We start from the raw sequence: 14,906 nt of genomic DNA, 5'->3' as shown, positions 1-14,906 counted from the left end.
GGAGAATTTGCATCTAGAAGTTTTAAAGATGCATCTTGTAATTTCTTTTGTTCTTAATTTCATTTTTTATTTTCTTAGCGAAAAAATAAAAAATCAAATTTTCACGGTAGATTTCAATTTTTTTTTTTTTTTTAAGTAGTAGAATTCAGTGTTAAATTAGCACTGTTTTCAAAAAGTTTTAAGCAACTGGCTGATCTATGGCTTCGATGCCAAAATGATTTGCGGACACTGTACACATTAAATATCCACTTCTAATAATTTTATTGGCAATTTGGCATTAGATTATGTTTACAACTTAAAAACCCACCTTATAGGGTTGGACATTCATGGGCTTCATTTGGGCTTGGACGTTTAGCATACAAACCCATTAAAACTGAAAATCCAATATTGATTTCCTATTTTTGCCCTTCGAAGTCACTCCAGAAAATTGTCATTTTGGCCTAGGAGTTTACATTTTATCATCAATACACCCCACGGTTTTGTTACCATTCTCTAGGACACCAAAAATTATTTTAGACACAGACAAAACTAGATGCATAATATTTTTCTTTTTATTTGCATATTTGTTGTTCAACTTTTCCTCATAATCAGAAACAAATTACAGGAAGAAAAAAAAAAAAAAAAAACGAATATTACTGAAATACATGTGACTAAATAACACTTGGATCCAAGGCAGCAAAAGCAAGCAATTCCTGGTTTCTTTCAACAAATTCCATGTCTTTTTCTTCAAGAATCAACCAAGCTTCTATTCCATCACCATCTCTGCTGTCCATTAGAACAATGAAATTCTTGAATCCCATACTGCAACTACTCACCCATATTGGTTTTCCCCATCCAAAATCAATCTCATAAAATGGAAACCTACACCAACTGCTGAAACTATATTCATCAGTTTCATAATTGTTTTCTACCAATTGGCTTCCAAAACCTTCAAGTGCTTTCTTAATCTCTTCCACATCAATTCCTTTGGCATAATTTTCTTTAACTTCTTCCATTCCTTTCCTCAGCTTTGCAACCAAGTCTTTCAGATCAGATCCACTTCTATTATCTGTCTTTGCTGGAAAGATCTCCAAGAGATTCCCAACAAGGTTCTCTGGCAATGGAGGATTAGTCCTCGGACGAATGTTAACCGTCTGATAAAACAAAGAATGCCTGCTTGGATAATTACCCTTTGATGATGATGATGGAGATGATGAAGCTTCCATTGCAGATTTCCAAAGGAATGCAGAAACAGCTTCAACTCTTGTTGGATTTTTCACACTCTCACTTGCAGCTTTACATTGTAAAGCAGAAATCTTTGATGCATCAAACACTAGCCTCCTTGTTCTACACTTTCCTTGAACCATTTCCACCACCGGAGGCTCCAAACAGTTCGAGAAATCTGCAGGCGGGAGAAGCGAGGCAGCACTGAATTCAGGAACCACAATCTGATCCAAACCAAGAGTTATTGCAGACCAGCTTCTGATGAATATGGTCAATGAGGCTATGTCCATGACCTTGTGTAAAAAGCTTATACCAATGGCAGTAGCACCACATTGGAAGAAGGTTGCTTGGACCACAAGCAAAGGGCCTCTGCTTGCTTCTTCTTTGCTCTCTGGCACAACTGCAAGAAATTGTCTCAGAAATTGGGCATCTGGTTTTTCCAAGATCTTTGTCAATGGAAAATTGATTTTGGCCTCCACAAATTCAACCCCATTATCATTACACTCTATGGAATCGGAATTTCTGATTCTTCCAGCTAATGGATAAAAATGAGTGAGAGTTTCTGATAAAGTTTTTTTAAGTTTCTGGGTTTTTTCTGAATGATCATCAGGAACACCATTGTCGCCAAGATCATTATTGGGATAGAAGAGAAGCAGTGGGACATACATAACAGGAGTAAACTGATCAATAAGACATAGCTTGTGAGTTCTAAGTTGGTGAGGAGTTGAAGAAGAGGGTTTGATAGTTTCTTTGTGAATGATTTCAACCTTCAATGTTTCTGCAGCCATTGTTGCTTAGAAATCTCTGTATAGATCTTCTACTCTGCAAAAATAAACAAATTATTGGGAAATCAAAATAAATCTCTCAATAAAAGCCCAAAGTAGCTTTATAAGGTAAAAGCCCCGGACCACTCATACCAAGTCATCAACCACTCTCAGAAAGTGATGTGCAAAAGAACAAACATATAAAGCCAAATGGCTGTGTCAGATCCATGTGATCACGTTCCTGGTGCTAATATAATATATGTCACTTTTTCATATGATAAATATACATATGTATATAGAGAGTCTCTTTATCACGGAATCTCTGAAAAATATTTGTTCAATACAAACCTTTTAATATAGGTGTTATCTGAATGAAAATCTGTCTATGATTCTTGATAAGAAAAAAAATTATATATATATATATATGTATACAAATAATAATATAAATATGAATATATATATGTATATTAATATATCAAACAAATTGAACAATTATTATGAAATAAAAGAAGAAGAGTATTGTATTAGAATTAAGATTCTAAGAAGGTTAATCTTTATAATTTGATCCAAGCAAGAGTTTAATTTTTTTTTAAAAAATAATATTCACTTTGTCATTGTGCTCATAGTTTTACAGCTATTGCCTTTTAGGATATAACGATCATTTTTTGAATAATAGAATTGAAAATCCAAAGAACAACAAACCAGAAACAATGTTTGAATTCTCTCTTTATACACACACTTTCTTAATCGGTTTTTCTGAGTACCATGAACAACAATCCTAGAATTTATTTATAGAACTCAAAAAGACAACGCTAAGAGACATAAAAATTCAGAAGAGAAAATATGATAAAGAGATACAACGATTGAAAAGGACATGATGGTTTGAAAATATATGCTAATTGGGAGAAAATACATAGATATATGGAAACAAAACAGTTGTTAAGAGAGAACCGTCATTATAAGTTTCATCAACAGTCATAATTTTTCATAAATAATTTTTTATTCGTTCCAAATTTTTAACAAAAACAAACCAAACAAGAGAAAAAATACGTACATATAGAGCCAAGCATTGATTAACCAATCTAGGTCAACTTTTTATTTACCCAAAATAAAAAAATCTTGATCAATTTGTCTGTTAATATATATAATATAGTAATTTAAATTTTGTGAAGATGACAAAAATTAATATTTCAAATTTTTAGAAATAACATATAAAATATAATTTTCAAGTTGTTTATTAGCAATTTTGGATAAAATCATATTCTCACAATAAAGAACCACCTTATATGGGTTGAACATTCATGGGCTTAATGTGGGCTGCTGAATTTAACATACAAGCCCATTAAAATCGAAATCAAAATTTTCTACATTTTCTTTTTCTAATTTTAGGAGTGTTTATTGGATGTTACTAATTTAGACCCAAATCGTTAATTAGAGTTCATAAATTATTATGCCGTTTGTGTCGTGTTATTCCGCTATATAAAATTTTATTAGGCCTAATTACATATTTATTTGTAACCACTATATATTATTATATTATCAGAAATGTCTTTATTATTTGTTTTAATTATTATTATTTATATGCTATCTATATTATATTACAAGAAATGTTGTTATTATTATTTTTTAATATTAAATGTATAGATGAAAATTTGAATTTGAAATCATTCCAAAAAATAATGACTTTGCTATTATATTGTTTCGAAAATAATTTGTTATAGAGTTTATTATATTTTTAAGTGCAAATATATTAGCATGGTGGGAATGAATTATATACACACACATATATATATATATATATATATATATATATATATATATATATATATATATAAATATGATAATTATTTTTCTAGAGGACATCTTGTTATTAGGACGTTTTCTAATAGTTTAAGAGGTGAGATTTATTAATATATTAATAAATTGAATGGATCTAGTAAAATATTAAAATTATAAAAAATAACAAATTTATTTATTTTTAAATATATTTTTAAATCTCAATTATTAATATATTCAAAAAACTAATAAAGAAGGTTTTAATGGTTATCCAGTAGTAATGTTTTGAAATAAGAATTCATATATATATATATATATATATATATATATATTATTAACGTAGATGTCTATGTATGCCAAAATTCAAAGCTAAATAATATATAAATATATATATATATATATATAGCTAAAGCTACTGTTCCAGTTCTATTGTTTTCATTTTGCTGGGCCAGTGGCTGCCGACGACCAATACAATAGTTAATGTGGCTATCTACAGGGGCGGATCCACATTGGCCTTGGGGCTATGGCCTCCCTGCCTTTGGGGAAAAAAAAAAAAAAAAAGAAAATTTATTTGTTATATATTTGTTATTTTGTTTTTCATCTATTTACCTTTTATAATCTTGTATGGTTATCTTAAAATAATTTATTTTTTAAGTCCCTATTTTATGCACATTTTGAAACTTTTTTTTAATACAATATTATTTATTTTAATAAATTTTTATTAATATTCCTCATAGATATTTCAGTTAATTTCTTAATTTTAAAACATTCTTTTAAATAGTTTGTAACTTTTATAACCTTTTACCATAATTTTAACAACCATACTTCTTCCAAGTACATACAATCTTCATTTTTATTTATTTATTTTTTACTATTGTCCCCTTCACCTGGCTCCACCACTGGCTATCATACATGTACCAAACTTTAAAGCTAAATGGTAATTATTCTTATTTGCATTTATATGTCTCCACAGCTACCGCTCCAGTTTTATTGTTTTTAATTGTACGGAGACCAGTACAATAATTAATGTATCCATCTACATGTTTTAAAATTCAAAAGCCAAAATAAGAATTGATCTTTTTGCTTTTTGATTTTTTGCTTGAACAAAATAATAATTGATCTTATTTGCATTTATATCTCTCAAAAGCTACCGCTCCAGTTCTATTATTTTCATTGTACTGGCTGCTGGAGGCCTGAACAATAATGAATGACGCTATCTACATATGTCAAGTAGAAAGCTAAATAATTCACCACCAAAAAAAAAAATAGAAAGCTACATAATAATTGATCTTATTTGCGTGTGTATATATATAGCTTCAGTTCTGTTGTTTTCGACTTTCCATTGTACTGGCTGCTGAAGACCAACATTTTAATACGGAGAAGGAAAACATTCCACTTTGACACATTCATACATAAATCTTTATCTTATTAATTTAATAAAATATTGTTTTTGGAAATATTATTAAATTAAAGTGGGAATGTTTGTCTACTGACAAATTTGATCCAATTCAAAATGTAACGATTAAGTTGGCGTCTCGATATGGCATTTTAAAGTAATTTAATAATTTCAAAAGTGATTATTAGTACGTAATAAAATTAAAACACATTATTATTATAGTTCTGTATAAGGAAAAAAAATATATAATAGTTATGAGAAATAATTGTTAATAAATAAAAAAGTATACCTTTTCAATTTTGCTAGAATGTCACTTAAATCTCATATTTCTTTTAAAAAAAATTAATTATCTTTTTTCTTTTTTGTTTTTAAAAAATATTAATGGTGGTTTTTCTATTAATTTTTGTCGATTTTTATTAATTAATTAAAAGTTAAATGTTAAAATTGTATTTTTGTAATGTTATTCAATTATAAAATATTGATTTTTAATAAATTTTTTAAATTAACTAATAAAAATTTTAAAAAATTGACAGATAAGTCACTTTTGATATTTTTTTAAAAGAAAAAAAAAATAAATAATGATTTTTCAAAAACATAGGATTTAAATAATATTATGGTAAAATCTAAAAGATGTAAATGAAAATTTTCCTAAATAAAAACAAAATAATTAAATATGTGCCAAGAAGTACATTAATTTATTTTGTTCTTGTATTTCCATTATAAATTGTATTAATAGTATTAATAGGGGTATGAAAAAATTATATTTACTTTAAAAATTTGCTTACCAGATTATAAACTTACATAGTTCCATGTAGACTGATTTTTTTAATAAAATTAAAATTTATTAATTAATTAAATATAATTATATTTTCTTTTTCAAAAATAATACTAAAAGAAGAAACTTGGCTATGCACCTGCATCACTGTATAAGAGTTTATGGAAAGAAACCAAAATAGAGCAGATATGGTACAATCCGTGCATGACTAATAAATATTAGATCTGAAAAAATTTCATATGATATGAGCATGATAATATACATAAGTAATATCATATTGAATATATATTAATACCATCCAATAAAATTTAATAAGCTAATTAATTATAACATGTGAAATACGATAAATTTATTAAACATGTAAAATTTTGTAATATTAAAATATTTTAAATTCAATTCTTGATCTAGATAAAAAATCCCTCCCTCCTAATTGTAGGAATGAAAAATAATAATAATAATATTCTTCACCTTAAAAGCCCACCTAATAGGATTGACCGTTCATGGATTTATATGGGTTTTGACATTGAACACGCAAACCCCTTAAAACTGAAAATCCAAAATTTCGTCCATATTGATTTCCTATTTTTGCCCTTCTAATTTACTCATGAAATTTGAATCATTTTGGTTTTGGAGTTAACTTTTTATAATCAAACCACCTAAATTTTGTCACCATTCTCTAGAATACCAAAGCTTATGTTTGATATATAGAATAACCATTTTTTTAAACCAAGAATAGCTATTTATAGGAATTAAAAATGCAAAACAAAAAATAATTTCTTTTAATACATTTAGTAAAAATATTGATTTAAAATCAAAATTTAGTCTTTATAAATATTTTTATCAAAAAATGTTTAAATTTAGTAAAAATTAATTAACAGTCAAAATTTATATTTATTTATATATTTTTAGTATGTGATAATAAACATAAATTTAAATATGATAAGAATAAGAATTCTGAAATTTTAAAAATGAATTATTATTTTTTTAAATAAAGGTATATCTATTTTTATTTTTATAGAATATCTATTATCAAATTTAAAAATTATTAAACATAAGAAAAACTAAATATATCAAAATATGTATTTTATTTCTAAATTTATTACAGAAACCAAATATGTGCTTGGAGGATCTATTCAATAAAATCAGCTGAAATGCAAATAAAACAAATAAACTAATATATGTACTATATATATATACATAAAAGTTATACAATTAAAATTCCAAAATAACTAATTATAAATGATACTTGGATTGGGAGAAGCAAAAGCAAGAAGCTCCTTGTTGGATCCAACTAAGGCCATATCTTTTTCTTTTAATATCAACCATGCTTCTATTCCATCCTCATCTCTTGAATCCATCAAGAAAACCATATTTCTGAATGTCACACCAGAAACACTCACCCATACAGGCGTTCCCCATCCAAAATGTGCATCATAAAATGGGAATCTACACCAACTGGTGCAGTTGTAATTATCTATTTCATCATTTTTGAGCAGATTTGCATACTGTTGGACTTCATTCATTGATGCCTCTTCAAGATCAATTCCTTCACCATAACTCTTGTCAACTTTTTTAGGTGCTTTCCTCATCTTAGCAACCAAGTTTTGCATTTCAAACAACTTCGGTTTCTTCTGCTTTTTCAACAAAGTAACCCATCAGATTCTCAACAAAGTTATCGATGTCAAATTACTATTTATTCCAAAAGTTTAAGTTAATGAAAAATAGATTTTCATTTAATTTATATTTTTCTTTAACATTCCCTCTCAAATATAGGTCCATCTCTTTTGAGTTTCTTTTTATATCCTTACAAATGTTTTTAATTAATTTATTTATTTTGAATGGAGTTGCGGAATTTTGAACTCATAATTTTTTGGATTTCTGATTCTAATATCATGTTGAATTATCATTGATTTAAAAATTTAAACTAATAAAAAATAAACTTTCATTTGATTTATATTTTTCTCGTCAGGCAAGCGCGGCTCAACCCTTTGGCACATGTTGATGTTTTGACACCACGAAGGACGCCTCGAAGAAGAAAAGGCGCTGGTATTGTTTGATCTCGTTGCCTCTATTGTACATTTCCAAATTAGTGCACTTCAACCCCTGTAGGTTTCTCCACGGCTAGACTGGCTACTCTAGACCGTAGAGCTGCAATGTTAGCAGCATCAAACACATATCTGCTGATTATATTATAAGAAATGTCTTTATTATTTATTTTAATTATTGTTATTTATATACTATCTGTATTATATTATAAGAAATGTTGGTGTTATTATTTTTTGATATTAAATGTATAGAGGAAAATTCAAATTTGGAATAAGTTTCAAAAAATGATGACTTTACTATTATACTGTTTCAAAAATAATTTATTATAAAGTTTATTATTTTTTTAAGTGTAAATATTATTACAGTGGTGGGAATGAATTATATATATATATATATATTATATAATTATTTTTCTAGACAACATCTTCTTATTAGGTCATTTTCTAGTAGTTTAAAGGGTGAGATTTAATAATATATTAATAAATTAGACTAATCTAGTAAAATATTAAAAATTTTTTTTTTGCTGTTCAAAAATATTAAAATAATAATAGATAACAAATTAATTAATTTTAAATAAATTTTTAAATCTCAATTATTAAAATATTCAAAAAGCTAAAAGGTTTTAATGGTTATCTGTGGGTAAGGTTTTGAAATAAGAATTCATATATATATATATATATATATATATATATATGTGATTAACGTGGCTGTCTAATATACCAAACTTTAAAGCTGTCTATATATATATATATATGGAAATTCTATGGTGAGGACGGTCTGTATAAGGATCGCAGTATTAGTGATGGTTTTTCATAGTATTAATGACGATTTCTTAGAAAATCGTTACCAATACTATGAAAAACCGTCACCAATACTGTGTAGTCCGCGTGAGAACCGTCCGCATCATAGACGGACTGTATATATATATATATATATATATCGCTAAAGCTACCGATCCAGTTCTATTGTTTTCATTTTGCTAGGCCGGTGGCTGCCGGCGATCAATACAATAGTTAATGTAGCTATCTACAAGGCGGATCCACATTGGCCTTGGGTCTATGGCCTCCCTGCCTTGGGAAAAATAATTATTTGTTATATATTTGTTGTTTTGTCTTTCATCTATTTAGCTTTTATAATCTCAGATGGTTGTCTTAAAATATTTTTTTTTTTCAGTCCCTATTTTATGCCCATTTTGAAACTTTTTTAACATAATATTATTTATTTTAATAAACTTTTATTAATATTCCTTATAGATATTTCAATTAATTTCGTAATTTTAAAACATTATTTTAAATAGTTTGTAACTTTATAACCTTTTACCCTAATTTTAACAACCATACTTCTTCCAAATACATACAATTTAATTTCATTTTTATTTTTTTATTTTTTTATTTTTTTACTATTAGCCGCTTCGCCTGGCTACAGCCCTGGCTATCATACATGTACCAAACTTCAAAGCTAAATGGTAATTGATTTTATTTGCATTTATATCTCTCCGAAGCAACCGCTCCAGTTTTATTGTTTTCATTGTACTAGCTGGTGGAGACCAGTACAACAATTAATGCAGCCTTCTACATATTTTAAACTTCAAAGCCAAAATAATAATTGATCTTATTAATTTGCATTTATATCTCTCAAAAGCTACCGCTCCAGTTCTATTCTTTTCATTGTACTGGCTGCTGGAGGCCTGAACAATAATGAATGACGCTATCTACATATATCAAATAGAAAACTAAATAATTCACCACCAAAAAAACAAATAGAAAGATGCATAATAATTGATCTTATTTGCGTGTGTATATATATCGCTCCAGTTCTGTTACCAATTAAATTCAAAGTTAAATGCTAAAAATTGTATTTTTGTAATGTTATTCAATTATAAAATATTAATTTTTAATAGCTTTTGGTCTTTAATTTTTAAAATTAACTAATACATATTAATAAAATTGACAGATAAGTCCCTTTTGACATTTTTAGAAAAGAAAAAAGAAATAAATAATAATTTTTCAAAAACATAAAATTTAAGTAACGTTATGGAAAAATCTAAAAGATGTAAATGAATTTTTTCCTAAATATAAAAAAAAAGTTAAATATTTCCCAAAAAGTACATTAATTTATTTTGTTCTTGTATTTCCATTATAAATTGTATTAGTAGTATTAATAGGGGTATGAAGAAATATATTTTCTTTAAAAATTTGCTCACGAGATTATAAACGTCCATATTTTTTCAGACTGATTTTTTTAATAAAAATAAAAATAAATAAATAATTAATTAATTATAAATTATATTTTCTTTTTCAAAAATAATAATAAAAGAAGAAACTTGGCTATGCACCTGCATCACTGTATAAGAAATAATGGGAAGAAACCAAAATAGACCAGACATGGTACAATCCGTGCATGACTAATAAATATTAGATTTGACAAAATTGCATATGATATGAAGATGATAATCTAGAGATGGTTGATATATCATATTTAATATGTAGTAATTTAATAAAATCTAATAAATTAATTAATTTTAGCGTGTGAACCATGCTAAATTTGTTAAACGCTTTAAAATTGATATTTTTGCAATTAAATAAATGTTATAATACTAAAATGCTTTGTTTATTATTTTGAATTTTTTAATTTAATTTTTAAATTCTAAAAACAAAAAAATAATTTTATTAAAAACATTTTCAAGTTCAAAATTCAATTCTTGATCTAGATGAAAAATCCCTTCCTCCTAATTGTAATAATGAAAAATAATAATAATAATATTCTCACCTTAAAAATCCACCTAACAGGATTGAACGTTCATGGATTTATATGGGATTGACATTGAACACACAAACCCATTAAAATTGAAAATCCAAAATTTGGTCCATATTGATTTCCTTTTTTTTCCCTTCTAATTTACTCATAAATTCGAATCATTTTGGTTTTGGAGTTAAGGTTTTATAATCAAACCACCCAAAGTTTCGTTACTATTCTATATTTATTTATATATTTTTAATATTTGATAATAAGTATAAATCTAAATATGGTATAAGAATAAAAATTTTAGGGCTTTAAAAAGTAATTATTATTTTTTCAGATAAAGATATATCTATTTCTATATAATAGCAATTACAAATTAAAAATTTACTAAACATAAGAAAAACTAAATATATGATCTAGGTATTTTATTTCTAAATTTATTACATAAATCAAATATATGCTTATAGGTATTCAATAAACTCAGCTGAAATTCAAATAAAACAAACAAACTAATATATATACTCTGCCGAAGGTAGAATATATATATAAGTTATACAATTGAAATTCCAATAACTAATTATAAATGATACTTGGGTTGGGAGAAGCAAAAGCAAGAAGCTCCTTGTTGGATCCAACTAAGGCCATTTCTTTTTCTTTTAACGTCAACCATGCTTCTATTCCATCTCCATCTCTTGAATCCATTAAGAAAACCATATTTCTGAATGTCACACCAGAAATACTCACCCATACAGGCTTTCCCCATCCAAAATCTGCATCATAATATGGGAATCTACACCAACTGGTGCAGTTGTAATTATCTATTTCGTCACTTTTGAGCAGATTTGCATACTCTCGGACTACATCTAATGCCTCTTCAAGATCAATTCCTTCACCATAACTCTTGTTAACTTTTTCTATTGCTTTCCTCATCTTAGCAACCAAGTTTTGCAGATCAACAACTTCGCTTTCTTCTGCTTTTTCAACAAAGTAACCCACCAGATTCCCAACAAGGTTATCAGGCAAGCGCGGCTCAACCCTGTGGCGCATGTTGACGTTGTGGCACCATGAAGAACGCCGCGGAGAAGAAAAGTCACTGGTATTGTTTGATCTTGTTGCCTCCATTGTACATTTCCAAATTAGTGCAGACACTGCTTCAACCCTTGTAGGTTTCTCCACGGCTAGACTGGCCGCTCTAGACCGTAGAGCTGCAATATTAGCGGCATCAAACACATATCTGTTGAGAAATTGAAGTGTGAATTAGACGTCTTATGTTATAACAAATAAATAAATTAATTAATAGAGATGAATCAATATAGCAGGTGAACAGAAAACTTGAATGGAAAATGCTTTTCATCACAACTAAGATGTGTAGTACAAATTCTTTAAGCTAACAATAACAAAATTTGGTATATCAAAACCTAGGATTATAACTTTACCTTCTTGTTTCACATGATTTTTCTGGCACTAATTGAATGACCGGAAGATCAAGCTGCTGTGCTTCTGAGCAATCTAGAGGTGGTAAAAGTGATGAAGCTCCAAATTCAGGAAGCACAAAACTGTTGACAGAGCCGCGGGAAATTCCAGCCCAGGTGTTGATGAATGTGGCTAAGGTGGATGCATCAGCAAACTTATGGGAAAGGCACAACCCAATCGCCATTCCACCACACTGAAAGAAGGTTTCTTGTACAAGAAGCAACCACTTAATTTTCGATATTTCTTTGCATTCAACAGCAGTTGGAAGGAACTTCCTCAGCATCTGAGGATCTGGTTTTGCCAAGAACTCTGATAATGAACAGTTGATTCTAGCTTCGACCAATTGTGCTCCCTCGTCGTTACACTCGATGTAAGGATTATTGATTCTCATGATTCTTCCAGCCAATGGGTAGAAATGAGTGAGGGTTTCTGACAAAGATTTTCTCAGATGCTTTGATCTTTCAGCAGTAATAATGTTGACATTACCATTGGCAGTATTGGGATAGAAAAGAATCAGTGGGATGTACATAACTGGAGCAATCTGATCAATAATGGACAGATCAAAATCTCTGAGGTGAAAGGGGGTTGGAGAAGATGGTTTTATTGTTGCTCTGTGAATAATTTCAACCTTCATCTCATGATCTATAGCCATTTTTTTTTTCTTTTCTTTTTCTACTTAGTTCTAGGTCTCCCTCCTCTTTTATGCAAAAACAATAATAAATACTATCTGCATGAACACAACTACTTATAGCATGAATGCACCAACAAAATTTAATGACATTTATTGTTGTTTACTTTGTGGACCCCACCTATTTATACATCTTATGCCACGCCTATAAACCCAAGAAAGAGTTGGGTTTAACTTGCACTGTATAACCCAAAGGGCCCTTTTTGTACATTTGAACATCTTAATGCAATTTTTTTTTTTTTTTTTGGGTCTAAAAAGCTGCTTCTTTTTTTATTTACCAATAATGAAAATTGCATATTATATTTATATAAATAGAACATCTTCTTTTTTTATTTTTTACTTTGCCATCTTATATTTGAAACTTTATTACTAATGCCCTTTTTTTTTTTTTTTTCCACTAATACTTTTTTTTTCCCCTCTTTCTTTGCGATGGTGAGTTGGAAAGTAGAGACTAATTTTTATTTTCCAATATTTTTTCTTAATTTTTGTAATATTATATTATTTTAATAATGTAATGTTATCGTAAAAAATAATCAAAGCTCAATTTAATATATTATTGATAATTAATACTTTAGATAAGGTTAAACTTTTTGATTTTGTATAACTTCTTTAAATATTATATAATTTTGGATAATGTAACTATTATCATAATTAATAATCAAAATTATATTATGGGTAGTGTAATTAATATAATTATTTGAACAATTATAAAAAAATATCAGTTTAATCTATTTTAAACAAGGTAGTTATTTCTTAAAAAAATAATAAAAAAAAAATCAATTTACCATTTTTTTTGGTTAAAATAATTTTTTTTTACAGAAAATTATAGTACAGTATATTCAGCCCTAAACATTATACAACATTATTATAACACAAACTAATATAATGCAGACTAGTATAGTACAAGCTAGTACAATACAGGTTAATACGATCCTGCACACTAAATGAACCCATTATAATGCTTTCACAAAAAAGAAGACCCATATATATAATGAGGCAAAAGTAAGGTTTAAATTTTATCTTTTAAATAAAAATTCAATAATTATTAAAAATGAATATTACTTTATTCAAGTAAAGTAGATCTGTTTAGAACCCCATATATATATATATATATATATATATATAAATACACATACAAAATTGAATCTACTCAACCACCCCAATTATTTAGGCTCTGTCTTTAATTTACTTTTGTTTTTATTTGTTTTTCACTTGCCTAGACTTTATAAGTAATCAAGAATAGAAAACGGTTAAAAGAAAATGCTATAGTGGGCCATTTAACGTCCAGGAATCAGTAGGGGTGTGCACCAGTCGGTTTCGATCGGGTTTTTGCATAGGCCGAAAAGTGATTGGTCGGTCGGTTATCGAGAAACCTTTTTTTTTTTTGACTTCTAAAATCGGTCGGTCAGTTTCATTAGATTGGCGGGCAGTTATCAGTCGGTTTTCGGTTTGAAGATGGTGTAGCAGAGAGAAGCTATACTATAGAGAAGGTGGTCGGGGTGGTAATATAGGGAAGAAGAGTTTGCTTCGTAATTGAACCTTCTTGTCATGTAGTGAAGTAAATTTTGCTTTTAATAATTTTTTTTTTCGATCAGTGGGCAAGACTTGCCAATAAGTTGGTGGTGAGGTGACAGCTTGTATGTTTTTTTTTTTTTTTTTGGCTGAAAAGGTGACAGCTTGTATGCGTGTGAGTATTAATGTCTGTATACAGTAGTCCTTGTTTCACAATGAAATTAAAAAGACAGGACTGGGCTCTGAGCTCTTCATTTCACTGTGGGACTTACATCACTATTTTTCAACTTTGTGTGTGGTATTCGGATGGTTTCTTTGGGTGTATTTAATTTTATCGTCGCTGATATACAGAAAAAGGAACTAGTGATGGAAGTAAAACAGTAAAGATGGGCCAAAATGGAGAAAAATAATGTTCTCTGCATGAGGACTTGAATTTGCCAAACAAGAAACGAAAAGCCCCTTCTCCATCGCAGAGAAAGCTCCAACTGCTATTGCAAAGAAGGCCATTTGAGGAAGAGAGAGAAGAAAGAG

At 28.1% G+C, this 14,906-nt stretch overlaps 2 protein-coding genes across 2 annotated transcripts; both read right to left on the bottom strand.

Annotated features, from left to right (window-relative positions):
- Window positions 1-533: 533 nt before the first annotated feature.
- Window positions 534-2,179, bottom strand: LOC107409780 (vinorine synthase). The gene has a single exon (XM_016017205.4). The coding sequence runs from the start codon at window positions 1,989-1,991 to the stop codon at window positions 651-653; it is 1,341 nt and encodes a 446-aa protein (XP_015872691.1). The 5' UTR covers window positions 1,992-2,179; the 3' UTR covers window positions 534-650.
- An 8,921-nt stretch (window positions 2,180-11,100) lies between these two features.
- LOC107409234 (vinorine synthase) lies at window positions 11,101-12,974 on the bottom strand. The gene is made up of 2 exons (XM_016016668.4): window positions 12,139-12,974; window positions 11,101-11,936 (listed from the first exon to the last, which is right to left on the bottom strand). Exons 1-2 carry the CDS (start codon window positions 12,825-12,827, stop codon window positions 11,276-11,278), a joined length of 1,350 nt encoding a protein of 449 aa, XP_015872154.1. The 5' UTR covers window positions 12,828-12,974; the 3' UTR covers window positions 11,101-11,275.
- Window positions 12,975-14,906: the final 1,932 nt, after the last annotated feature.

This window comes from Ziziphus jujuba, chromosome 3 (genome assembly GCF_031755915.1).
Source record: "Ziziphus jujuba cultivar Dongzao chromosome 3, ASM3175591v1".
In the NCBI taxonomy this organism is placed as follows: domain Eukaryota; kingdom Viridiplantae; phylum Streptophyta; class Magnoliopsida; order Rosales; family Rhamnaceae; genus Ziziphus; species Ziziphus jujuba.
This window is presented reverse-complemented; position numbering and strand designations above follow the sequence as displayed.